The sequence below is a fragment of the Oxyura jamaicensis genome, chromosome 13, assembly GCF_011077185.1.
Source record: "Oxyura jamaicensis isolate SHBP4307 breed ruddy duck chromosome 13, BPBGC_Ojam_1.0, whole genome shotgun sequence".
Lineage (NCBI taxonomy): Eukaryota > Metazoa > Chordata > Aves > Anseriformes > Anatidae > Oxyura > Oxyura jamaicensis.
Window position 1 is genome coordinate 9,519,779 of NC_048905.1, and position 26,196 is coordinate 9,545,974.

Here is a 26,196-nt window from a genome sequence, read left to right on the forward strand (position 1 = left end):
TGTATTATTCCGTTTGGTGGCAAAAAAAACACTTCAAAGTTACCTTTGAAGCTTCTGTATTTTTGAGACGAATGAGACTCGGTTTGTCACCTTTCACGAGGAGTTAAGTTGTTGAAATGTGTGAAAGATCATCTTTTGAGGTTCAGCCCACGTGGCACTGTGTTAGTCTGGCAGACTACCTGAGAGCATCAGCTCTAAAAGGATAATAATGGTTTTTAAAGCTCTCACACAAACCTAATTCTGGTGTTTTAATAGTTACCCCCCCCCCCCCCCCCCTTTTTTTTTTAACCATGTCTAGGACTTTCTCTCCCAGTTGCCCAGCCTGGGAATTAGCTTGAGCTTCTCCCAGACGTGGCTTTGCATGCGTGCTGGGCTGGGCTGGCTGCTGGGGAAGCCTCTGGTCCTGCCTGGTGCAGTGGCAGTGACTCCTGGTACTGCTGCAGCTTCTGTCCCAAACGTAACCACGCAAACCACTTGGGAAGGCAGTTCTGTAGGCAGGTTACAGCCAAGACAGGTCTTGGGAACAGTAGCTTTGACTCCGGTCTTTCTCAGCTTCTTCCCCTGCTGCTCCCCCAGTATTTGGTGCATAAAGTTGCCTACAACCAACCCATTTGAAGGTGTTATGCTGATACTCTGCTATACAGCCAGGTGCTGCCTTTTTGCTTTGTAAACCCAATTAATTCAAAATTATCACAGGTGAATCGTTATGATCAGAAGAGCCAGCACTAGAAGGTTTTATAGGTGGCTTCTCTTTAGGGTTTGGGAGTAAATGAAATGTGTTCAGCTTTTGTGTGTTGGCTGTTTTGTGTCAGTGACCTGGAACTGACAATGAAGGATTCTAGTCAGACCTGTATGCTAATGCTACCAAACACCAGCGACTTCATTTCATTAGTGGTCTCGGCAGAAGTAATGGTTAAATGTTTGTCTTCAAGCATCTGGTTTTACTTGAAATAAAGCACAATACTTGCCTCTACTATAGTACTCTTGTTTGTCAGCATTTGCTTGGACAGTTTGGATATAAAGTAAAGCTGTATTTCTCATCAGATGCTTTTTTGTTTATTAATATATAGTGTTTCTTTAAAAGTAAATAGCATTTTTTCTTCTATTTTTTGGCATCTCTGCTGCTTAATTTTGCAGGATCTACACCCAAAGCACTTCCATGATTTTTACAGTGCACCCAAATGCAGTCTGCTTTTCTGTTTTCATGCTGACCTTGACCCTGCTAAAAGTGTGACAAATATGCATTCTCCAGATATATAAGGGTGTTTTAATTTTTCTAAGGTTATCATAATCTCTCTCATATCCCTTTTTAGTACCTTGCTTTTGACAGAAGTTTTTAAAACAGGGATCACATTTGACAATATGAAAAAGATGTCTGTGACAGTAAGATGCGAAGTTCTGATACTGAACAAGTTCACTGTCAGTTTAGACTTGCTAAAAAAAACAACCTGCTCATTATATTCTGCATTGACAGAGCTTAGACCATGCATCCATCATCTGTTTTGTTCTACAGCCAACATAAACTATATCAGGTCCTCTGGATGATTTGACAGAAGTGAGATTATGTGCTTGAACTGAGTAAAAATTTTTTGCTCATATGCACGGCTTATGTCATGGAAGCGTGGCCTAATTATTTTTTCCTTAGCGTTTTAGAACTAAAATCACGGACTGCCTAACAAGCAGTACTTTTACTTGACTTGACAGTCATGCAGCACTTTATGACACTATCCACTTTCTGTTGAACTGTGATCAACCCCAGCTGCCCGCAGGGAGTAGTAGGGAAAAAAGATAATAAACTACCCTAGTTCGTATTTAACGGTCTTGTTCTTAGCATTGTCAAGCTTGCTACAATTTCAAAATGTAGTTCAGTACAGAATGTTTTAGAAATAAGTCTGTGCTGTCGAAATGTCAAAAACGATACAGGCGTAATTTATCTTTGAGCATTCAGTTGGGCTGTTCATTCCAGCGTATTGTTATGTTTATCAATACTAATTAGAGATGCTTTGTTTGGATGCTCGCTTGGTTCTCATAGTCGTGGTGTGGCCTGAGCAAGTTGGGATGACACAGAAGATCCAGAGCTTCCTGCTTGCTGGTCCCTTTGCTTGAAGCAGTCTGCTTCTTGAGCTGGCCTTTTTTTTTTTTTTTTTTTTGTAAATCCTGCACAATTAATGGCACAAAATACACCTGCAAGGACTCCCAGTCTGCAGAGTGGAAGGCAGCAGGAGCCAGGAGAGCTCTTGGTGCTCAGCCTGGGCACAAATGTTGTAGGACAAGCTTGTAGGAAGTTTGGGGTTCAAGTGACTTACGGCTCCTGCATGTATCCGTACTTCCTCAGCAGGATGTCTTTGCCACCAGGAATGGTGTATTTCATGCAGAATTGCACCTGTGGTGCAAAACTGAACACATTTATTAAGCACATTTGTGAGGTACAAAAAATGTTATTTTAAGAGAGAGGGAGATGGTCAGGAACCCATTAAGTGTCTCAGGTGAAGAGACAAAAATTTGAGAGGGTTGCTTATTCATTAAATTTGTTAAATAAAAGACTGTAAAAGCAACAGATTCTTGCAAAAATATCAGAGGCTTTTTTTCTTACACAGAAAGGAGTGTGGCAAGGAGTGCTGAGGTGGCAGAATATATGAAGCAGCTGCTAATAGCATTTCAAATTTTGCACTGATTTTACTCCATAGGTTATTAATAAACAGTTGAGCTGGTTGCATAAACACTTTATATTTTTCAGGTTTTGTAAAGTAATTCTTGCTCAAATATTCTGTGAGTTTAATAAATCTCTCAGGCTCTTGATGCATTTATTTGAAATGCTAAAGAAATGGAGCAAAAAAATAGATTTGAGGAATCCAGCATTGCAGTTGTCTCATTTCTCAGCATGGGATGCTGAACATTAAATCTTTTTCTCCTGTTGGTAAAGTTACCTTAAGGCTTCATTTGTGTTGGAGCTAGCTGGGGTAAGATGTCTCTTAATATGAAATTCTGAAAGCCAGAAACAGAACTGGTAAATCACAGTTAGCTGCCTCCCTGCGCTGCCAAGAGAGCATTCTTTTCTTTCAGTGCTGTATTACATTGTGCAAAATTAGTGGCATGTGATGAGCTCTGAATTCAATGAGCAGAGAAAGTTTGTATCTGTCGTGCGCTGGGGTAGTTTGTAAGCTGTGGCTCCTGAGAGATGCTTTGAAATGTCAGATGTTGGGGTTTGTGGGCTAGATGAAGCAAATGCAGAAAATAAGAAAATTAAAGGAAAAAAGCACCAACCCTTAGTATTTAGTTCTCAAAATCTCTTCAGTAGTATTTGGCACTGGAAATACTTCATAGCTGGCGAAGAGCTTTTTTTTTGTTGTTTTCCATGCTGGGCAAGGAGAACAAAATCCTATTGTCTTGAGTGACACAGGTGGCAAAGCAGTGAGGAGCCCGCTGACCTACATTGTGGTCACAGATCCGCAGCGAGGATCGTGTCTGTGCCGAACACTTTGCTGCCAAGAATGGGTGTTCCAAGTGAAGGAGATGTGTGGTTTTGTTAGTAATTTAGAAACCACAGGCAAGATTTTTATGGCTTTATAGGCAGGGCTGCTTTTGAAAGTGCTTGACGTTTTCTAAAACGTGCAAATGCTTCTGAGCTCTATCAGAAAAGCTGGAAGGTTGCTGATTGCTTTCCATGAAAGACGAGTTTCTTCAAACTTTCTACTTTGAGGACTGAATGAGTGTCGTGGATTTCTGAATTAAAAATAACTGTGGAAAAAATATACTTTTAAAGCCCTTTAAACTTCCTCCACAAAGCTAGTATCTGTGTGAACACTTGAGGGTATGCTCCAGTCTGAAGACTAAGGTTTTGTTATTTTTGATTCTTGATGTTAATTGCGAGCTTATCAGCAAGACATCAGAGACAGAAATGATCTTACAGATGCTAAATAATCATGAAGTAAATTAGATTGATATGATTTTTATTTTGAAAGAGGAAACTGCTCATGTTTTGTTGTGGTTTACAAATATTTAAATGCTTAAACTAATTGTCAGCCTCAATTTTGAATGAGGAAGCAAAATAAAATGTGCGATGTGCTCAGAGTTTCTCGTAGTACTTGCCAGAAGAATCCAAGTTCTGAAAACAGTTGGCCTCCTGTCAGATATGGATTTTAATGAGATTGAAACAGAAAGAATGTGCAAGTTTGATTACAAAGTTTAACCATGCTCTGACAACAGGTACTGGAAGCCAGCACAGAAAAATGCTGTTATTTACTGGTGGTAGAATTGATTTGTTCTAGAAAATGAAAAGTAGGAAGCAGTGGGGAGCTGTTGCATAATTCCAGTGAAGTACAAAGTTAGTAGGAGAGATTCTGTGCTGTTGTACCAGGCTGCGGGAGGTCTGACAGGCAGCTTTAGTGGCCCGGACATTTTCTCCTTGACTTTAGGTTTTTCAGCTGCCAGTAATAATTTCAACCAAGGATTCTGTGGGTTGTACAAAACATTTGTTGCAACCTACTTTCAAAACAGAAATAAACAGAATTGTCTTCTATGTTCTTTGTGTTAGGGCTTTTCCTGCAGTTCAGATGAAGATCTGAACACTGCTAGAATATGCTTGATCTTGGCCAGGCACGGAGCATGGGGCATTGCAGGATGAGTGTCAGCAGACCTGGTGCATGAGGAAAGATCAGTTTAATTACAGGTGTACATCCAGCAGAGGAGTAAGGAATAGGTACTACAAGAAATGTGCAAGTTAAGAACTAAAATTGTTTTCAGAAAGTCTTCTTGAGTATACTTTGTCAGCTTCAAATCAACATGCTTCCCCAAGAAGTAAGAGAGGTGGTGCGAGGATGGCATGGTATTGCGGGTGGGACGGGAAGCCAGCTCATGAGCACCAACTGAAATGACCAGGCTTGACAATCACTGAGTTAGTATAAAGGCGATAAAACAAGGTCTTTTGGTCCTTATAACAATGTTTGAAAGGCTGTTTTCTTTCTCATTTAACATGCAGCAAGGACATATGGGAGAAGGCGAGGTAACAACATTCCTATTTAATTTTCTAATGTTGACAATGTCTCATGGGAGAAAAACTTTAAGCTGTTACTAGAAGGCAAACTTGAAAATATAAGATTATAAAACATCAGTTTCACATAAGTTTATGTAGTTTGCATGCCGTAAATAAACATTTTTACTGAATTAGGTAGCATTCCACAGTAGCGCTATGGGGGCTGAAATGATCACAGTCCTTTCAGTGGACATCATCCATATGATTTGTTCTACTGCAGAGCTATGTTGCTGTTTGTGTGTATGTTATGAATGCTGGAGAAGCTTATTTTGGTTCTTTGGGTGCTGATGGTTTTCTCGACACAGCATAGACTGTAGTGAATATTTGTCCTGGCCTGTTAGCTTGAAGAACCAGATGCTGCAAGCATGCATGTTGAGTTATCTCACAGCAGTGGGAATGCTAATGAACCTAAAAAAAGATATGTTTAGGTATGGAGAATTGCTCCCTTCCAACAATGCCTGCAGGACTGGGGTCTTAAGAGATGAAACAAATGGCATATGCATCAGTTCATTAGGGGAAAACAAAATAACATTGAAGTCTGTATTCCAACATTGTTATCATAATACGAAGCCTGGTTTGCCTAGTTACACAAGTAGGCGTTATAGATGATTGCTATTTTAATCAAAGGTGTAAAAAGATTCCTGAAATTTCAGACAAAGAAAGCTGACCAAGTCTTCCATATTTTTATTCATCTAAATTCTGTGGACTGTTGATTTTATTTTATTTTTGCTTTCAACCTGTGAGCTGTTTGATTTTTGCATGGAAAATGTCTGGATATTGGAACTGGACAAATTTTCAGTTTTCGAGATGTTTCATTTTATTAAAAAGAAGTAAATGACAGTAATTTACTTTAAAAGGAAGGAAACAGAGCAGTATAAATTAACCTTAGCAATTCACTACTGTGATAGATTGTAATGAACTCTAAAAAAGCAGACATACTATAGCATAGCATAGGCTATGTAAGAAAATCTACCCTAAAACTTGTAGCACACCTCTTTTATTGCTCACTTTATGTATATTTATTCCTAAAAAAAACTCATTAAATGAGTAAAAATCTCTTCAATTTGTTGTCTAGCTATTGAATAGTGTAACAAAAGAGAGAATTCATGGATGAGATCAGTTTGTATGCTCCATTTATAACTTTATATAAGTTGCATTTATAAATTAGAGTATCTTATTTAAAAGTAATATTATTAATGAAGTCTATGATAAAGGATTATCACAGAAGAATATTGGAGGGGAAGCATGCTTACAACATTTTCTCTTAGAGTGAGTCCATTAACGAAACTCTTTTGTAACATCTAAGTAAACTCGCTTCTTGGAATGGCAAAGTATTGCCTAGCTTTCAGCCTTCACTTGCGGTAAATTACAGTGGGTCTTCCTGTTCTTATCAGGATATTTTAGTTATTTACAAGTGGGTGGCTTAGGATATGTTTTGATGTCAGGTGATTTAAATGTGTAATACATCTAGCTGGTAGAAGTCTTCTTTTCCCATCTGCACCATGAAATTTTATTTGTTCCTTGTAAGAAGCTCTTCATTGGGAAATGATATATATATGGCTTAGGTTTTAGTGTCTGCTACTGGGAAACTCCCTAAAAAGAGTTTTTATTCTCTTCTGTTTTGAAATCTTTTTAAAAGAAATCTAATTAGGAATGTGTAATTTATGGAAAATAGTCCACCTGATCATCCATTCAAAATACCTTTTTGTTTCAAATTTTCATTAGTTATAGTGCAGTTATGAAGAAGGTAATGACCTTTTTCTCTGAAATAGTACATTTGAGTTACTAAATGATACTGAAAACTATCAGGGTCACGTAAAATTGAGAATATAACTTCTCATTAAAAGGGATGACTGCAAACAGTTCTACTGCCAGTGCAGCACCTAGTGCATATTTATTTTTTTATTATTTAAACAGTGTGTGCTTTGTTCTGTTAGTATGTCTTTTTTTCCTTCTTTTTTTTTTTAACCCCCCCCTATTCAGGTCAGTCTTCACTGTTTCCAATGGAAGATGGGTTCTTGGATGATGGACGTGGGGATCAGACTCTTCACAGTGGTTTAGGATCACCTCACTGCTTCTCCCATCAGAATGGAGAGAGAGTGGAACGGTATTCCCGTAAAGTCTTTGTCGGCGGACTGCCACCAGATATTGATGAAGGTATGCTCAGAAGGTCTTATTCAGAAAAGCTCCTTTTGGCTTAATGACAAAAATGTGGTGTGAAAACTTTTGTCTGTTAACTAGTGAATGATTGTTTTTCAAACTCTACAGAAAAGCTTTGATGTGTAAATGGATCTTTGTATACCACCACTTTGAGTCCATGGCAAATGTGAGACAATTCAAGCTAGTTTTGGCTATAGCAATGTTTCTCTGCTGAAGAACAAAAGTACATGTTATCACACAGTTATCTGACTTTTACAGTATGAAGTTTGCAAAAAGGAGGTGCAAAAATAAACAAGTAAATATTTCCTGTTGAAATTCACAAATACATTGCAATCATTTTATAGTGACCAGAAGCTAGTAGTAGGAAAAGTATTGCTAGTAGATTTATAAAGTTTATATTAACTAGTAATTCATATTTGTAGGTTTATGTATAGTGTCTTAGATGTGATTTTTGCAGTGATCACATCCTGTGGTAGTTTCTAATAGATGCACTGTGAAGGCTGCAATCGTGAAGCTTCTTTTCACCAGAAGTTCTGTATTTTGTATGTGTCAAATATGGCGGGATAATGGTTAAAAGAACTACAACAACTGTAAATCTACAAAGCTGCTTTTCATTAATTACAGAATTGTTTTAATACCCACTTTTTACATCAGGGAGAGTGACTGTGATACTCTGCAGTGTGTATTCCTGCAGTGTGACAGCCTGACTTTCATGTCAAGCACTACTTTTATCCTGTTTACCATAGCTTATGCTTTCAGCACTTAAAAGGTCAAATAGAACACAGTGTTTACAAGGAGGAAAATGTTACTACATTTTTTGGGTGGTGGTGGTTGTTTTTGTTTATCACCTTTGTTCTTTCAAAAGCAGATGAGCACAAGAGTAGTTTTGTCTGTGCAGACCCTAGTTAATGAAACATAAGACTTCTTCATAAACATTGAAACATAAGACTTCATAAACATAACATTGCTAAACCTGTGCTAGGAGGGTAGCTTGAATTTTTCAGAGTTGCTTCTGTCAGCACTTTTGTTGAATGCACAAGTGTGAATCACTTGTAAGGGCTATGTAGTAAGGTTTTTCTGAGAGCATTTCTAGGAAGCATTTTATGTATGTGTTTTAACATGAAATTCATTTTAAGTGCTGTTCTAAATGAAGATTAGTTTTAAGGGGTGTGTAGTAAGTATTGTTTTCCTTGGTTTAGATCCTCACCAGCGTGTAACCTTGACACACCACCATTGCTGGATACATTCCTGATGATCTGTAGCGCACAAAGCGGCTGTCAGTACAGTGGCTTGTCAGTTGCTGTTTCATTAGCAATGCCATCAGAGAGTGTAAACAGACGGAAAAGAACATAACCAGTAGCACCTTTTCAACTTTCTAACTGAGACTGAGGATGGGAAAATTCTTTAAATTGTTTATTAGGAGCCCCGACTGTAGAAGGCTCTGTAGTACCTTAAGGAGAACGCAGTAAAGCAGTGTTCAATTTAGCCAGTGCTACAGCAAGGGGAAGTTTGTTCATTTTATTTCCATATTTAAAGAAAAAATCTTGTTAAGAGGACTTTAACCAGTGGTGGTTGAAATGTTTTTGTGAAGAAGGGAATAATCACTTAATTTTGAAGGGAATCATCACTTAATTTTAACAAGAACAGAATTGTAACTAGTGGACTTCTATGGGACTAGCATATAAGATTTTTTACCAGCAATTTTAGGTGAAAGGCAGATTTGAAATGGATGCAAAAAATGCATCTTGAAATAGTAATACATTACTTGCCATGTCTCCTATAGCATTACATAACGATGTCATGTAAGTTTACTCTGTGTTAGTTGGAGGTCAACCTCAGATAGTATTTGCTGATGTGGCACTGGCATGTGATATGAACAGGCGTGGCTGGGTCCTGTGATAATCTCTTCGTTTTTCTCCAGTCTTTCTGCAATTATAAGACACATTGGCAGAGCTGATTGCTTACTAGCAAGTCAGCAAGTTGTCTTGCTGCTCTTTGTGGAAGAATAGTTGAACGGGGGTTATAACAACTGTGTAGATGCAGTGACTCGATTTCTCTGAATTAGTGGGTTACAAACTTTTGTTTATAATCATCAGTGAACAAAAGCTTGATCTTTGAACTGTTTTCTAACATTTATTCTGACTTGTAAAGATTTCCCATCAGCAATTAATGTTGCTCTGATTGGTAAACCGTTAAGAGTCACAGAATATTTATTTGTAGGATGAAGCTACCTGACGTCTGTGTTCTTCAAGTGTCTTGCATTCAATTGATTTTAATTTCAGTTTATGCTTTTTTTATACTCTCATTATAGATGAGATCACTGCTAGTTTTCGTCGCTTCGGACCTTTGATTGTAGACTGGCCACACAAGGCAGAAAGCAAATCTTATTTTCCTCCTAAGGGTAAATATCTGATAATTAATATCATATGAGAATTCTAGAATTCATTTTTCTTAACAAGGCTCCATTTTAAGCATTTTGTTTTGTGATGATGACCCAGTGTTTAGGGGAAAAACAGTTGAATCCATGGGGTTATAAACTGATGGATTTTAGAATGTGGCTTTGTAATTATTCTGTACTAAAATGATTCTTCTGTAACTTCCTGTTTTTACTTTATTTGGTTTTCCCTTTTTTTTTTTTTTTTTTTTTTTTCTGTTGTTACTTGTTCTGCTTTACTCATTTTTATAAGAATAGACAAAGCTAGTCCTCTGTAAAGGGGCTAAATGCTGTCCACAGAAGCCAAGGAAGACTTACACTTTGTATTAACAACTGTTGTGGGAAGTGTGCCTCCACAGCTGTGGCTTTTGTTCAGTTCTTACTACTGGCTTATCCTTCTCAAAGGAAATGGGGAGAGGATATGCTGATCAGCAATCTCCCTGCTTTCTGTCATGACTGCAGAGGGCTTGCAGAAAGCTTGGTTGGGATTATGTGAGAGCATCTTAAAGTTTGTCCCTTTCTATATGGTAGCATGATGACATGGTGCCAAGCATAATTTTGGGTTAAATTACTGTGCTACAGGTGAATAGAAGAAAGAGACTGTGTTTGTTTTCCCTTTTGTAGGATATGCATTTTTGCTGTTCCAAGATGAAAGCTCTGTACAGGCACTGATTGATGCATGTATTGAAGAAGATGGAAAGCTCTATCTTTGTGTTTCCAGCCCCACTATCAAAGACAAACCGGTAGGTAGAATTTTCAGGGCCTGCACAATTCCTGTATGATAACCAGAAATCATTCTCTTCAGATGCCTATTTTTCAGTCTTCAGAGTGCTAATGTTTAAATTTCCTTAAATCAAATTAAGTTCTCAAAAAGAAGATCAAGTTATATATTTTTAAAGTAGACCTCAGCAAGTTTTTAAGTCTAGTTAAAATTCACACTTCTGTTAGAAAAAGGTTTGCTAAGTTTCACCTTTGATATAATAAATATATTTTCAGACAGGTGTTTTATGCTTATTGAATAAAATGCAGAGTTCATACTGTCTATAGTGTTGTATGTAACTTGTTTTTACAGAGACAAATCCAAAAAACATACTTTGGCATGGAACTACAAGTTGTTAGTACAAAGGGTTTTGTGGCCAATGCAAGTCTGTTAATAGTTGCAGAGACTTCTGCTATATTCCCATACTTCAAATTTGGCCAGCTGTAAGCAAATGTAAAGCAGCTAGTTTTGCATAGTAAATAAACATACAACTTTGCACATTGGAGCCTGTTCCATTGAGATAACGGTAGTCTAGTGCTTACACTTGGCTAGAACAACACAAGTAGCGTAGATACGTATGCAGTAGTGTGGTTCATACAGCACAGTTCAGTCTTGATTAAGTAAGTGCGTAAGTAGAGGGTGAGTTTCTTCCCAGAAATTTGGGTAACAGGGAAGTGGTGAAATGTGGTACGATCCAGTAGTCTGTCTTTAACAGAGCTTATTACCATTTAATTCTCAGAAATGATTGCTGGACAAGGAGAAAGCGAGTTAAAAAATAAGAGTCAATTAAGAGGTTTTCTTCTGTGTAGGATACTGTTCTAATTTATATTACTGAGATACTTTGAATTGTGAATGGTTAAAAAAAAAAGGCTTTTTGTCCATAGGTTCAGATCCGGCCTTGGAACCTTAGTGATAGTGATTTTGTTATGGATGGTTCACAGCCTCTTGACCCACGAAAAACCATTTTTGTTGGTGGTGTTCCTCGGCCTTTACGAGCAGGTACACTGCGTGTTCCGCAGCACTGGGCATGTTGAATATGCAGTCTGATATGGGGAGCAAGGGGGGAGAGAAATTGGTTCAGCAAAGGAACTATTATGTGTTCTTGATGCTCGCAGTGGGGAACATGAATACAAACGGACTGTCGCATTTGATGCTTTTTAAAGTGGAGAAAAATTTACCAAGTCTACACTGTTTCGTTTTCCTTTCTGGTTTAGTGGAACTTGCAATGATAATGGATCGGCTCTATGGAGGGGTGTGCTATGCTGGAATTGACACAGACCCTGAGCTGAAGTACCCAAAAGGAGCTGGGCGGGTTGCGTTTTCTAATCAACAGAGTTACATAGCTGCTATCAGTGCTCGCTTTGTTCAGCTGCAGCATGGAGAGATAGATAAACGGGTAAGGTCTTCAAGCATATTCTATTTTTGTTCAGTGCCTTCTCTAGAAATGGTTTTCCATGTAAATGTGTGTCATTGTGAAGACTGTAAATGTTATATCAGATTCACTGCATATTTAGGGCTAGATTGTGCCACTTAGATACAACACAGAATAAAAATGAAGGAGTGGTGCAAAGCTATTGCTTCTGGAACGTGGGAGGCAACTGTGAAGCAGACTTTCTCAAATTGCTTAGCATAATAGGAAGCATGTCAGCTGCTTTCCCCTTTTATAAGAATATTGCATTTGTCATATACTCCCACTGCAAGTATTTGCACTTGTAGTATTTGTAGAACGTCAGGGAGGAAAGTATCTGCCAAGGGTGGAGCAATTCTTACTCCTGTTCTGCATGTTTTTAGAGAGTGGGCAGAATCTAACCCTAATGTTACACATTGTGTGCTGAGTGTTCCTAAAGAACACCGTGGTAATGCATTGTGAACTCCTTAGCGTGCATTACAGCCTCACAGTCGTCCTGCACAGCCTATGTAAAGACTGTGCTCAGTTAATTGTTTCAATGATAATCTACTATAATTATTTCTTGCTTGATTTTATTAATTTGTTAATATAAATTAATGGAATATGCCAAATAGATCTGCCATTTGCTTGCGTCTGCCCTCTCATCTATATAAATGTGACTATGCCAATTACAGCGATCTTTGGGCCACAATTTTGAGAAACTGGGATCCTTACCTCTAGTGTTCTAACTTTCAAACTCACATGCTGTGTCTCTGGATATTCCTTACCTGATTCATTATTGATTTTAATTTGATTATTACTACAAAGGAACCCCCACACATACACTTGGCTGATGATCTGATTATCATTTCACTTCTCCTTTGGCTATAAAGCTTAGGTAGGAGAGTTATAACAACAGTTTGACTCAGGGCCTTCAAATTGGAATGTCTTTGTTCCAGTCTTGGCTCTGAAATAAGTTCTGTATGGCTTTGAACAAATAATTTGTGCTGCCCTTGTGCAACTTCTGCTTGCATAAGAAGACACTTGGGTGAATAGGTCCATTGAAGCTGTTGGGACTAGAAATTGAAGTAAGTACTTGTGAACTCTGGCAAAGATTTTGCAATCTGTTTCCTCTTCCTTCTCGCCTCCCACTCCTTATTTCCCCATTCTGTTTGTAGTTCAGAAGAAATGTGGGGAGATAAGTGCTTAGAGGATTCATTGTAAGAGTAGTTGGTCGCTTAAAACATAAAAATGCAACAGTTGCAATACTACTTTTTACTAATAAGATGCTATTTATTTATTTATTTATTTTCTAATAATTTTTTTTTTGTAGAAATAAAAATGAAAGTAGTAACAAAAGGGATTTCCTGTAAAATTAGGTAAGGAAATGCTGCTAAAGGGTATACTCTTCAAAGAGGTAATGCAAGCTAGACACTCAGTGGCCTGCAGCACCCAGAGCACTACAGAGGTTCTGATGCACGCCACCATCCTAAGAGTGCTGGATGAAGTTGCTGTAATTTAAGTTACTTCTTGGGAAGCCTCCATATACATAGCATAGGTAACAGTTGCAGGCCATATTGGGCATATGCACTTCAGCACACACCGAATGAATGTGCTGAGGACTCTGACTCAATGCTTTGTAAACTTGCACAGAAAACAGTGGTGTAGTAACAGGCTAAAGCAAGCAGATATGTAATTTAATTACCTGTGCTGTAGTTTGGCCTTTAGATTGCAGCCTAGACTAGCCTCTGAATACACAGGTACAGATGTAATAACGTTGCCACGTTAAGGATGCCTGTGCAGCATAGCTGTAGTTTCTCCTCTTAGCACTTGCAGAAGATGCTCTTCATTGAGTACCTGAGCTCAAACTGCTTAGCAAACTAGGTGATGAAGAGAGAAAGCGATAAGATGTTAGGAATATTTGCCTCTGCTCTTTTACATAGTCATTCTCCTGAGCTGGCATGGATGGGTGTTTTTAGAAACAGAACTCTAGCAATGGGAGAGGGGGAAAAAGCTGCTGTATTGTCTCCAAGCAGCTTGTTTGTACTGTTAGCACAAATGGCATCAAACTACCGCAGTGCCCTGCCTGGATTGTGATAAAACTGGGTAAGTTTAAAATATGGGGACTTATGAATGCCCTTATTTGAATGAGCTAGCACACCAGTGAGGTCTGTGAGAGGTAGAAGGGCCCATTCCTAAGCCAGATGCAGAAATAGCAGGATAACATAGAGACACCAGTCACAGTCTGTATATTTGGACATGGTTGTGAAAATACCTAATGGCACAAGCTTCAGAGAAGGCTCACAAACACTTCTAGAACAGGAACTTGTATGTATGCTTTTTTAAGGGAGGTTTTGTGTTGCGCTTCTGACATGTCGCATAGACCTCTCATAGTCCTAGGGAGCAGAGGAGTGGGAGTGGAGGTGATTACTGGTTATGAGGTGAAACGGAGCCTTTAGGGGATGGCAGTGCTGCAGCTGTGATTTAAACATGTAGGCATGTCTAAACGAGCTGTGCTCTAGCCAGCTTGTATACCGAGAGCAGTGAGCTTTACCTTCCTGTCACACAGTAAGCATTCTGGAGTGCTGTGGGCAGGGTTTTGTAGCCCACGGTACAGCAGGCTTGTTTTTGGTATGCAAATGTCTAGATTAAAAGCTAGTAGCCTGCAGATGTTGTAGCGTGGATGTATCCTTGGAGCACCAGCTGGTAAGTTCCTGTGAGTCATTATCAGTTAAGAACTTGACGAATTTTTTCTTCTCCTTTCTCTTCTGCTGTGCTGAATTACTTCTGCTCATCTGGCTCTTAATGCCAACTGCGTTAGGTAGTCATCAGTCCCATTTTAAGCCTCATATTTGACACCAGCAAGATTAGATGGGTCTCTTTTTGCTGAATGGACTAAGCCACAGAAAAAAAGAAAACAGAAATGTTTGTTAAAGATAATGATTTATTATTTTTTTTAAAAGTTGAGAATTCCAGCATTGCAATTTGCAGACTATATGCATATTTAATCTGCAGTTACAGTGTTGTGTAAACAGTTTACATTCCTACCTGAACGGGTAGGAGCTTAACTGTGCATCACCATACTTAACAATAAACCCCCAGAATTATCCAGTAGTTTGATGTGAATCTGTGTATATCAGCTCTGTAACAACATGTTCATTGTTCCTTTCTGTAAATAAATGACAACATGTGTGAAACTGATGCTAAGCATTGGTTTCTGTTGTGTTTTTCGTCAGGGAAGATGGTGGGAGCAGGATCGTTCTCAAGTTAAGTGCCCAGGGTTTTTGGTGATAAAGGGATATGATCAAGTGTAATGAGGAGGATAATTCTCGTCGGTGTTGTTCCCCACAAGAGGACTGTGATTGCAATCCTGCTAGAATACAGACAGTATGTGTTGTGGAACTGTCATCATCTACAATTGTAATTGTAAAACTTTCTTCTCATTTTTTGTATACAGGTGGAAGTTAAGCCATATGTCTTGGATGATCAGCTTTGTGATGAATGTCAGGGGGCCCGTTGCGGTGGAAAATTTGCTCCATTTTTCTGTGCTAATGTTACCTGTCTGCAGTATTACTGTGAATATTGCTGGGCTGCTATCCATTCACGCGCTGGCAGGGAATTCCACAAGCCCCTGGTGAAGGAGGGAGGAGATCGCCCAAGACATATTTCATTCCGCTGGAACTAAATGATCACTGCAGTGCTCATATGCAGGCCTCAAATTAAGTGCACTCTTCTGTTATCCCGATTATCCCTACCCCACCCTGCCCTTTCTCTTATTCAAGATAGCATGTCCTTTTGTAGTAGTCTGTAATTTAACAATAGTATAATGAAAGAATGACCTATAATATGGGTATTTTGTAGAATCTTGTCATTGAAAACTGTATTGGGAACTCCTTTTCGTATTGATAACATGTTGCAAGTGAGTTGCATTCTCTTGTCTTTACTACAGAGAGAACACTTAATTTCATGCAACATTTTCTTAGAGGAGAGAAAAATATTAAGAGAATTGAAACAATAGAGTATTTTGTTTTTTTAATTAAATTATTGTTAATAAAGAACATAAGAATACTTTTATTAAAATAACCATGTAACAATAACACTATCAGTCTGTTCTGACACTTTCCCCCAGGGAAGCCTGTTTTTGCCTCTCTTTTTTTTTTGACTTCACATTTTTCCAGCAACAGATGAAGTTAACATTTACCTATCAACAGGAAAGAGCATGTTTAAAGCAACAAAAATGCATGAGCAAAGTTGAAGCAGCATTATAGTAATGTTTTTTTTCTTTCTTTCTTTCTTTCTTTTTTCCTTTCTCTTTTTCTTTCCTTTTTTTTCCTTTTTTTTTTTTTTTGTGAGAATCTTTTAAGGGTTTTGAGGCTGAAATTTTTGCTCGGTATATATCCGACCTTGCCTCTGACTACCACCCACATCCAAATTAGTAATGAGATAGGCAGAGCTTATTATATTTTCATCAAAATTATTACATTTTAAGAATTCCTGAATGTAAAAGTTGAGTAAAGTTACTACTGAGGGGGGGGGAGTGCACTTTTTTTTTCCTTTAAGAGAATTCAATTGTCTGGTTACAGCCCTAGAAATCCTACCAAAGCTAGAGTAATGACAACTAGTTAACTGGCATTTCCTCTCCTGAAGGATAAATATATAGATTTTATTTTTGATGGCTATATATAACTCTATATCCTAATATACTAACATTCATCAGGGGCCAGCCTTTGCTCTCCATTTTGACATGAAAAAGTAGAAAAACTAAAGATACCTCAAGGATATCGCTGATTTTTACTGAAGTTTTGATATTCAGATGTGTCACGCAAAGTAAAATTGGCTGCTTATTGGTTTCCCATCTTGGATGTAAAGTTAGTTTTAAATACCCTCTAACTTAGTTGTAACAGAAGGCATGAACCTAAGAAGTTTCCAAGTCTTGTTTTGCACTGTTTTCTGGATTTTTGCATGAAACGGTGCGAGCATGCATATGCCTTTCTTACTCTTCCTGTAAAAAGAATTCCAGCTAAGGTTCCTCCTCTTCAGAACTTAATATGGAGAAATAAAGAAACACAGGTATTTGAAGTGCCAAGATTGCTAAGTTAATGCCTGCTTTATTATAAATAAGTTCTACCTTGAGAAGCATTAACACAGTACATGTTAATTGAATGATAAAGAGTGGGTGCAGGGGTTCAGTTTGAAATAGTTGAATGAAGGAGTAGTTCTGAAAATTATTTTTATTACTTTGAACTAACGCCCTGGCCAACTTCTGAACTGATTATTTAGCAGTGTGCAAACAAATTCAGTGGCAATCTTCTAAACCGCCTGACCGGCATGGTACCATCCTAGATTCTCTCAGACCAAAGACTTGCCTCAGCACTGCTTGGAAAACATCTGCTCCGTTGAAAGCCTTTGTCAGCCCCCTCATCCTGTTCCCCCAGCCCAGATTATCTTTATGAGAAGTAGTTTTTATTTTCAATACAGGCTTTAATGAACTATACCTTATCGAGTTCCAAAGGTCAAAATGGAGACATTTGCTGTCTACTAGTCAAGTATAGAAAGGGAGCTGCTTTTAATGAAATCCCTGAAAATATTGACAACAGTAATGCAAATGCAGAGTGCTCTTGTGTAGATTGTCAGGGACTTTTTTTTCTCTGAAGTACATAATTATAGTTGGAATGTTCCTTTAATTTTTTTAATGCTTGTAGGTGGCTTGGGGTGTGCTATTGTGCCGATCCTACCCAGTAAACAGGTGAGATGGGTTACCATTACAAGAAATAACACTGTTTGAGAACTAGCTTTGAATAATAATTTTCCCTTTGTACATGACCTGCTGAATTTCGGTACAGTGTTTTTGTAGCTAACTTATTTTGTCATGCACATAATGTATATTTGTTATGCACTACTTTTGTATATCTTGTTTTTCCAACAGTGAGCATTTTTAGGCACACTTTTCACTGACGGGATATCTCTTTATGCAATACCTCAATTTTTCATATTGCAAAGAGTAGCTTTTTGTACTTTTATTACTGAGAGATCTTCATATACTTCATTTTTTAATATAAATAATTTTAATAAATTTTATTTTCTTATATTCTGCTTTTTATACATTTCAGTGCTCTGCATACATTTTGAATTATGGATGTTGTGCACTGGCAATGCTATTTTAGAATCTGCAGAGAAAAGAAAGCATGTTGCTTAAACATCTTAGCCCAGCACCAGGTATTTGGTGTACATATAATTTAAGAAATAGTATATGTAAAGTTGAGAATTAAAGAAGAAAAGCATGAAAGTGACAAATGACACTGTCTTTAGACCCTGAAATTTAAATGCATAAATATAGTGTAGAATTTAAAAGTAAAGAAACATCAGAATTGTCTACCGCTTCTTACTAAGTTTTTAAAAATTATACACAAATGCAGACGTTTTTGGTGAATGTTTAGCCATTTTTAATATTAATAAAAAATTGATGTTAGGTGTTTGATGCAGAAATGTGTCTGCTCTTTTAAATTATATTTAAAGAATAAAAGAGAGCCTGCTAGGTGGCAGGCATGTAATGTTAGTATGCATGACTAATGTAAGAAATTGTTATTCTACTAATATTCACTTGTGATTGTGTGACAGCGTGTTTACAGATTATTTGGTTACACTTCGATTTACAGGGCATAAACAATTATATACATTACTCTGTACTTAAATAGTGATTACATGTCCTTCTGATTACATGGGATTTGTAGTTGGGGTTACCATGTAGCTCCAAACATAATTAACATGTAATTAGTTTACCAGTCTTAGGGTATCACTTCAATTTGCAAAGGGGTTAATAAGCATGTAGTTTTATCACACTAGCATGGCACTGGCCATGTATTTACAATGTAGTTACAGAGTAATTACATGGTTATTTTTGCAATGTAAAATAAAGTGTTTCTGATTATTTTATATGTAAAGGAACCCCACTGCCCCGTGCTTTTTGGTATAGTATATACTTCTCCATACACAGACCTCTGCAGAATGCAAACTTAAAACTTGCAGTGAATGAATTTAGCGTTTTATAAGGATGCTGTTGGAAAGACTTGATAATTCACCCCTTTTGTTTTTAGAAGAGTTAAAACCTTCTGTTATAAGGTGATTTAAAACTTGAATGTGATGAATTGTGGCAAGTTAACTTCAAGTTATGTGCAATACCTATTTCAGACTTCTGGAAGATCTTTGCAGTGTAATTCTTTGTTTTTAATTGCAGACATTTAAAAATGTCATTTTCTACTGTTCTAGTAAATCCTCTTTCTTGCTGGTGTTTCTAAAGAAAAGAATCAGAAATCAATCTTTCTACTAATGTAAATTTGAGATTATTTTTAAAAAAATGGAATAAAAGGTTTTGGTCATTTGCTTTATTTTATTATCTTATTTTAAAGCTACTGTGATAGCATTGTAAGAATTGGGACAATATTGTATTCAACTGTTTTATTTTTTATATTTTTAAATTTTAAAGTATAATTAGTTTTTATAATTTTCATCAGATTTTTTTGTTATATTTTTTGGAAGTGAAACTTTTAGCAAGTGGGTGTCTAGTTTTTACTAATCCCTAATATGTTTTTCCCCCAATGTATTGCTCATATTATCAGAAGGAAAAGTTATTTAAGTATGTCAGTTAATTGTACTACTTGGCTGAATTTCCATATAGTTTTTACTGTGTATGGGGAGGTTGTAGTATTTATTATAGCATTTTAAATAAGGGTAATTCATTTTTTATTAAAGTCATTTTCACGTTTAAGTTCATATTTTTGTATGTTCTACTCTAAGTTATATAACACAAGTTACTTTTTTTAAAGAGTTCATTTGTTGAAGTGCTAGTGAAAAATTAATGTTATTAAATAGTTTGCAAATGACTATTTATACCAGTATGCATATAATTTTTAAATATTTGTAATGTGAGATGTTGAATGAATAAAACTTTTAACTCAACGCTTCTTCTTAACCTTTTTTATTTTAAGCTTCCTGTAGATACATGTTCCTTTGTGGCTGAAGCTCGTGGGCCTTGGGAAGTGATTCTGATGAAGTGTATGGCACACGTCTGACCATGTGATGTGTAAAATGCTTAAGGCTGAGTTCCGTGGCCCTGTTCTGGTCAAAACTTAGGGCATGGTTTTGTAGGGGACGTGTGAGGGAGGCTGTAACCACTTGAGAGATGTTGAGTGCTGTGTACACTGCATTAAATGGATGCAAAATAAATATGTGGTGCTGCAGAACTGAAAAGGGCGATGTCTAGAGGACGGTAGAACTGCTGTCTGTTGAATCAGGCTGTAAGAACCATCTTCACTGCTTAGGTCCAGATGCCTTTCGGGAATGTTGAACACTATCTACTTAATTTTGTGAATTTGGTGTTTGTTGAGTATTTGGTGCTTGCTGAGAAATCTTAGTGTAGCTCTGGAAAAGCCTTTCAGCAGTTTCAGCACTGCTGTTTCTGTTTTTTCTGCTGCCTCTGAAGTGTATCGGCCTAGCCAAGCATTATAGTTTGATCAATTTCTTCTACGCTGTGCTGTCTGCTGCTAATTCATAGGGACAAAGATGAAAACCACTATAGAGCAAAGAAGTCAAGCTAACTGGGCAGGTGAAATATTTAATGAGAAGAATTCCGCTGAGGCACATGCAATGCATGACTTGACGTAAGTCAGAAACCATTGTGCAGCTGGGACAAAAAGATAACTAGGCCAGGGCCTGTGAAGGCCAAGCATGGCATGGACAGACAAGGATTCTTTTTCACTTGTCTCGCAGTTGAAATCTGATACTCACAGAAGGAAAAAGTCTGGAATTTTCAAGAATGTTCTTAGATGAACTTGCTAGTGTCAGCCTTTCATTTAAAGTATCTCAACTTGAAATGTCTGAAGTGTCTTGTGAAGTGTTGCCACCTTATGGATCTGCCCTTCGGGGACCATTCAAAAGAGTTTTTCATCCTCAGTGGCTGTCAATTCCCCAAACTTTTTTTCGGTTTCCATTTTTTGATACGAATAGCTAAGCTTCCACGTAGCTTAATTTTGGTTGGTCTGGTAGCTGCTCCGAGTGGAACTGTGAGTTGAAACATGCACGTGTACCTTGTGAGACAAACTCCTGCCCCAAATACAGTACTGGAGTCAAAATCGGTATATTGTTGCAGTGGCCAGCACTTTGTTATTGGCATCTGAGCTACTAATCTCTTGTGCCATCATCTGAGGAAAGATGTTGTAAATATTTGATAGTTGTTGAGTATAATTCTTTTCCATGGGTGCTTCAGGAAATGCAGATCTTACAGAACTGAGCTATAATGGGATTAGTTCTGCAAGATGCTAATCACTTGAATTCCCATTGGCTTCAGATGATGTAAACTTCGGAGCTAATGCCTTTTTAACAAGAATCAAAAAACTGCTGGTGAGTCCATGCATGTATTTTCAGTCCCTTGAACTGGTTATTTTAAAATAATCATAAAATGCTGGTAAGCATTTTATTTTTGGATCAAAAATACAGAGGCTAGATATGAGATGTCTGCCTAACAAATAATGATAATATATAGACTATATTGACCAGTTACTTGGCTGGTAATGGAAGTCTTCTCTCTCTGTTCTCTGTGTTGGCATTGTTAGGAAATAGTTGTAGTTTGGCCTCTCCCAGGGTGATAACAAGTTCTTGATATTACTTTCAAGTGCAGAGTGGTCTTCCAGAAAGCATGTGCTTATCAGTGTTTTATCTGATAATGGTTTCTAACAAATACGATAGGCCTGAAATTTGGCCCATCGGTATGGGCTTTTCCATGATGGTGGCACAGTGATGTCTTCCACGAAGAAGGCACTCCCAGAGTGATTTCAGTTCACAAATGATATAAACTTAGAGGTGTTTATCAGAATAAAGCATCTGATTTACATCCGGGGGTGTGTAAATTAATGCTAAACTTTTTCCCATCTGAAGACTGCAAAATACTTTGTGAATGTTTAATAAATGAAATCTCATTACACAGGCAGTGTCTAAAAAAATCACCTCAGAAAAGGTGAAATATCACAAGTCTGGAGTGTTCAAAACTGAAAATAAACACTCTTCTTAGTGAGGGCTTTAGCTGATTCTGAATTGCTGAGGACTAACTTTCTAGGAAAGCTGATATATCGAATCGCTTTTGGGTTTCAGTTTGTCCAGAAACTATAAATAAATGCTAGGGGCAGACGCCAGAAGGTGGAGATATGCCTGCGGGGTAGAATTTCAGAATTTCCACTGTACATGAATCTCAACTATTTTCTTTCAGCACAAACTGCTCGCTGAGCACAGTCAGCCACCAGCTTTCTCTTGGGTGCTACTTTCAGTAAATGAACTGCTACATTCCACATCAGTGAAGAAACTCAGTTTGGGTGGAGATGGATAAAACCCATCTAGTACAGAGTTAAAGGCTAAGGTATATTTTAAAGAGAGCCTCTTAGCTGTCAAGTTGTTGTTGGACAGTTTCTACTGTCTGTCCTGATTCTCCAGCTGCTGTTTATTCAGGGCTATGAAAGCCTGCTCAGGCGCAGTCCAAAATGCACATTGCTTGCCTACAGGAAATCTAAGACAAATAATAGCCTCAGAAAGGACAGATGAGGAAAAAACACTGACATCTCTTCCTCTGTGTAAAATAAGCTGATTCAGTCTGCCAGCATGAAAAACAGCCTCTGGGATAAGAATATACTTGCAGCTGTCTTCCCAGTCATAGAAATTGAAGGGGGTAGAGGGGTTGAATCGGTGCTCTAAATACATTACTGAACTCCCTGTTTAAGATGGAGAGAGAGTCTTTCTGAAACATGATGCTCTCATTACTGCTATCAGATATCACCTGATGACACCCAAACTATAATTCAGTGACTTTTTTAGGGCTCGTCGGAGAGGGGCTTTTGAATTGTAAATATTAATTAATTTGAATGTAGCCATTATTAAGGAAAGCCCCCTCATTCATCTTGTTTACGGAGCATGGGAAACCATGGTGTATGGCTGCTCTGTTCAGGTTCCTTTCCAAAATTTTGCTAGTCAAAAGTTCTCATTTCTCCTTGTGTATATAAAATACGGAAATATGTAAGATTTGTGTTTGGTTGTTTTTTTTTTTCTTCCTGAAATTTAATTTTAATGAGTCATGAAAGCTGAGGGTAAATCCTCTGAACACAACACAGGTACCGGGGAACTGTGAGAACAGCTTTTTGATTTTGCACGAATGTTGAAGATTAAAATGGACTTAGTTTTGCTGCTCTTGGTGATGTGGCATTTTTTTTGATTCCAAATCTGCATAGCAGAGTGAGTTGGTTTGCTTTTCATGTGAGTGAAGAACATTGGTTTCACTTAAATGGCAGACTGATGGCGTAGATGCAGTTCACACATGCTGTGAGCCTTAGTAGCTCTTAACATAATTTTGTAATCTGTGGGGGATATCAATTCACACATAGAGCAAAACATTAAAAAAAAAAAAAAAAAGTCTGCCAACCTTCTCCAACCTAATGTTTGAGAAATTGTTTGCTTGATCTAAATCGCCATCTCACACTGCTGCTGACTCATGAACCAAGATCAGTTTGCTTAGTGATTGTTTTTGCCTTGCTATGCATGTGAAAGCATTAGGTTGTCAGTTTAGCAAAGTGCCATTTTTCAAGAGAGTGCTTGTTGCTTCAAGCACTTGCCTGGTATTGGTTTGTGTATGGAGTGCATTCTGAATTTTCTTTCAGTGAGTTAAATGTGATTTTTAGTTTTTTGAAGAACATTCTCATCGTAAGCAGCAGGCAGTAGCCCCCAGCTTTGCTTCAGCAGGCCAGCTGTTCGCAGGCAGATGCTGCTCTGTACACACTGGCAAAATCAACTCAGTTCTTCAGTCAGTAGTGAGGAAATTTGCTCAAGGGTTGCTTTCACAGGAGGATGTGTTTGGAGGAATTTAATGGCAGAACAAAGCAGGGACTGCTTCAGTTTTCTCTGCAGAACTGGCAACCCCTGGAGACAGAAGCCCTGCTCTGTTCCTCTCCTGGCAGCATCCTTACGTCTCTGGAGCTAGGGAAGGGAGTGAATGTTCGGGGACTGGAACAGTTGTGCTAAGGCCCCAGTGCCATTACAGAGGAGCGAGTATGTTCAGTGCTATTTATACAGCAGTTACACAGAACTGTCTCTCTTACGCAGACAGGTGCGTTGGTGATGACACATTCTTCCACAGTTTGAGAAGACAATCTGGAGTTTTATCTCAGGTAGGCCTGACCTTCCCCATCTGCTTGTTCATGGAAGGTGTGAGTACGCATTTCCCAGAATTACAGTAGTAATATTCAATATCATAATCCCTGCAGTCTAACATTTGAAAGAGCCAAGGTAAAGTATTCTTATCACTGATTTGGAAACAAAGGGTATTAAATAAAAGTAGTTTGCACATCAACGTGGAAAAGATAAATCAGAGAAACTGAAGTCCTTACCTGTCTTTTGTGATATTCCCATGACAACGAGGTTTTTCCAGTAAGAAAGCTGTTGTATTCTGGTGTTACTGCAGCGATCATTTTGACTTTTTTTGAGTCACTCTGTAGTTTACATTTCAGATTGGGAATCTGTATTTAAATACCTTAACATGAAGCTCTTCCAAACCAAGGGTTTCAGTCTCATTGACTTGGGTTTTGGTTATAAAGTCCATGGTTCTTCTCAGTGACTTGAAAATCTCTCAAGGGGGTGCTCAGGCTTTTGTGTAACAAACTTGGTTTATAATGTGCTAAATATTTTTATGTGCAGCATGGATAAATGGGAAAATATGCCTCTCCTTATGAGTGGTGCGGATGAAGTGATTCCCACATGCATGGTTTGTAAGGCAATCTGAGATATGCAGGTTCATTAATATGAAATGCAGGTGTGTTAAAATGGCAGCTGGCCATTTTATGCCTCTGCTGCATTGTGTTGTTGCTTACATAATTAACTGAGATCTATTGTAAATTATGAAATGTTACAAGTAAGCAAAAACTGAAGGCATAATGCATCGCTTATATTTAGCAGAAGTGGTGAGTTTTGTTTTCATGATTCCTAGTTATACTAATAAATGGTCTCCAGTGTGTTCTGTAAAGTAACCACGTTCTAATAAAATACCTCACTCCAGCGACTCTTATTAAGTCTTCTGTGCGAACGACAGATACAGTAATTGTTTGTCCTATTGGTGAGGATATAATTAACAAGGTTTGACTGTAGCTGTTCACAGAATTAGCATACATTCTACATTAAAACCTTGGTTAACAGTGTTAAAATTCGTATCTTAGATGGATTCACAATTTGAACTTGATAAAGATAATGTAGTATTTAATAAGCAATCTGCCTTGCCAGTATTATGTTGAGTAATTCTTTGCAGTCCACAGCAAACTATCCTCACTGAGAAACAAATCTCAGACGAGAATGGGTTTCCTTTTTGCTGAGGAGTAACATGAGATAAATCACCAAATGTGCATGCAGCAATGGCCTGTTGGCTCTTCCCTTCCTCCTTGGTACATAAATTGTACCACCAAACCTGTGTTATTTTAAAATGGTATTTAAGGTTAATAGAAGATGATGCATACTTGACCAACTAAACCTGAAACAACAGAATGCAGGAAACAATGCACATTCTGAGCTGGAGAAGCTGACATCTAAATACAGAACAAACTATGACGAGGCGCAGACTGAAAGCTACAGTCAGGTATATTTTTAACTAGACAGTTGAAGATGTGGTGAAAAGCTGAGAGGTTTGTTCAAAGTAACAAACACAGAAGTAGCTGGTAGTCAGTTCACATGTGGAAAGGAGCGTGGTGTCCAGTTCTGCAGATTTCTCAGAGACTTTGGGGGGCATTATTTTTTGTCAGCAGTAACATTCTACATGGGATCTGAGCTGAATTTGCTTTTGAAATCAAAGTCCTGGCAATGTGCTGTTGAGGAAGGTTGACAAAATGCGTCACACAAGGGATGTGTATTTGTATTACAAATCACAAACTCTGTGGAAGAATATGCCATAAATACAGGTGCTGAGAAAACCCACTGATGTGACAGCCCTTATGCCCTGAAAGGGCCACAGGACAGGAGCAGCAAGGTGGCAAAGTGAACTCCTGCTTGGGATCATGCAGCAGCAAGTGGTCATGCAAAGTGTGAAGAGTCATGTACTGAAAATGAGTGCTGCTTAGATTTATATGTGTGCATTTATGCTCTCTGGGTGGTTGTGGACTGAGATCTGTGTATTTCAGCAAAAGAAGCGCTTTCTTAACCAAGGCTTTCTGATTAATGGACCTGACAAAATTTGTACTCCAGGATCAGTTTTTAATGAAGTTGTTTGTTTGCCTCACTCTGAGCTTCATTCCCCCAAGCTGAACACAGTGGCTACCTCTCTAGGCCAAGTTGTCAGGTCAGGTCTTTGAAAAGGAGGGCGTGAGTCCCTGGTTCCTTTCTCTCTCTCTCTCTCTCTCTCTCTCTCTTTT

The 26,196-nt window shown here is 38.0% G+C and overlaps 1 protein-coding gene across 2 annotated transcripts in view; it reads left to right on the forward strand.

Moving 5' to 3' along the window:
• CPEB4 (cytoplasmic polyadenylation element binding protein 4) overlaps positions 1–19,729 on the forward strand; it is a 43,076-nt gene extending 23,347 nt beyond the window's left edge. Inside the window, exons 3-9 of one of the 2 annotated variants that reach the window (XM_035338791.1) lie at positions 4,979–5,002; positions 7,016–7,189; positions 9,504–9,593; positions 10,251–10,369; positions 11,271–11,385; positions 11,601–11,782; positions 15,231–19,729. In XM_035338791.1, the coding sequence (XP_035194682.1) occupies positions 4,979–5,002; positions 7,016–7,189; positions 9,504–9,593; positions 10,251–10,369; positions 11,271–11,385; positions 11,601–11,782; positions 15,231–15,458 (932 nt within the window). In that variant the 3' untranslated portion in view covers positions 15,459–19,729. The remainder of the gene's footprint in view (positions 1–4,978; positions 5,003–7,015; positions 7,190–9,503; positions 9,594–10,250; positions 10,370–11,270; positions 11,386–11,600; positions 11,783–15,230) is intronic. The other variant, XM_035338793.1, reaches the window with a different exon arrangement.
• The last annotated feature ends 6,467 nt before the right edge of the window (positions 19,730–26,196 follow it).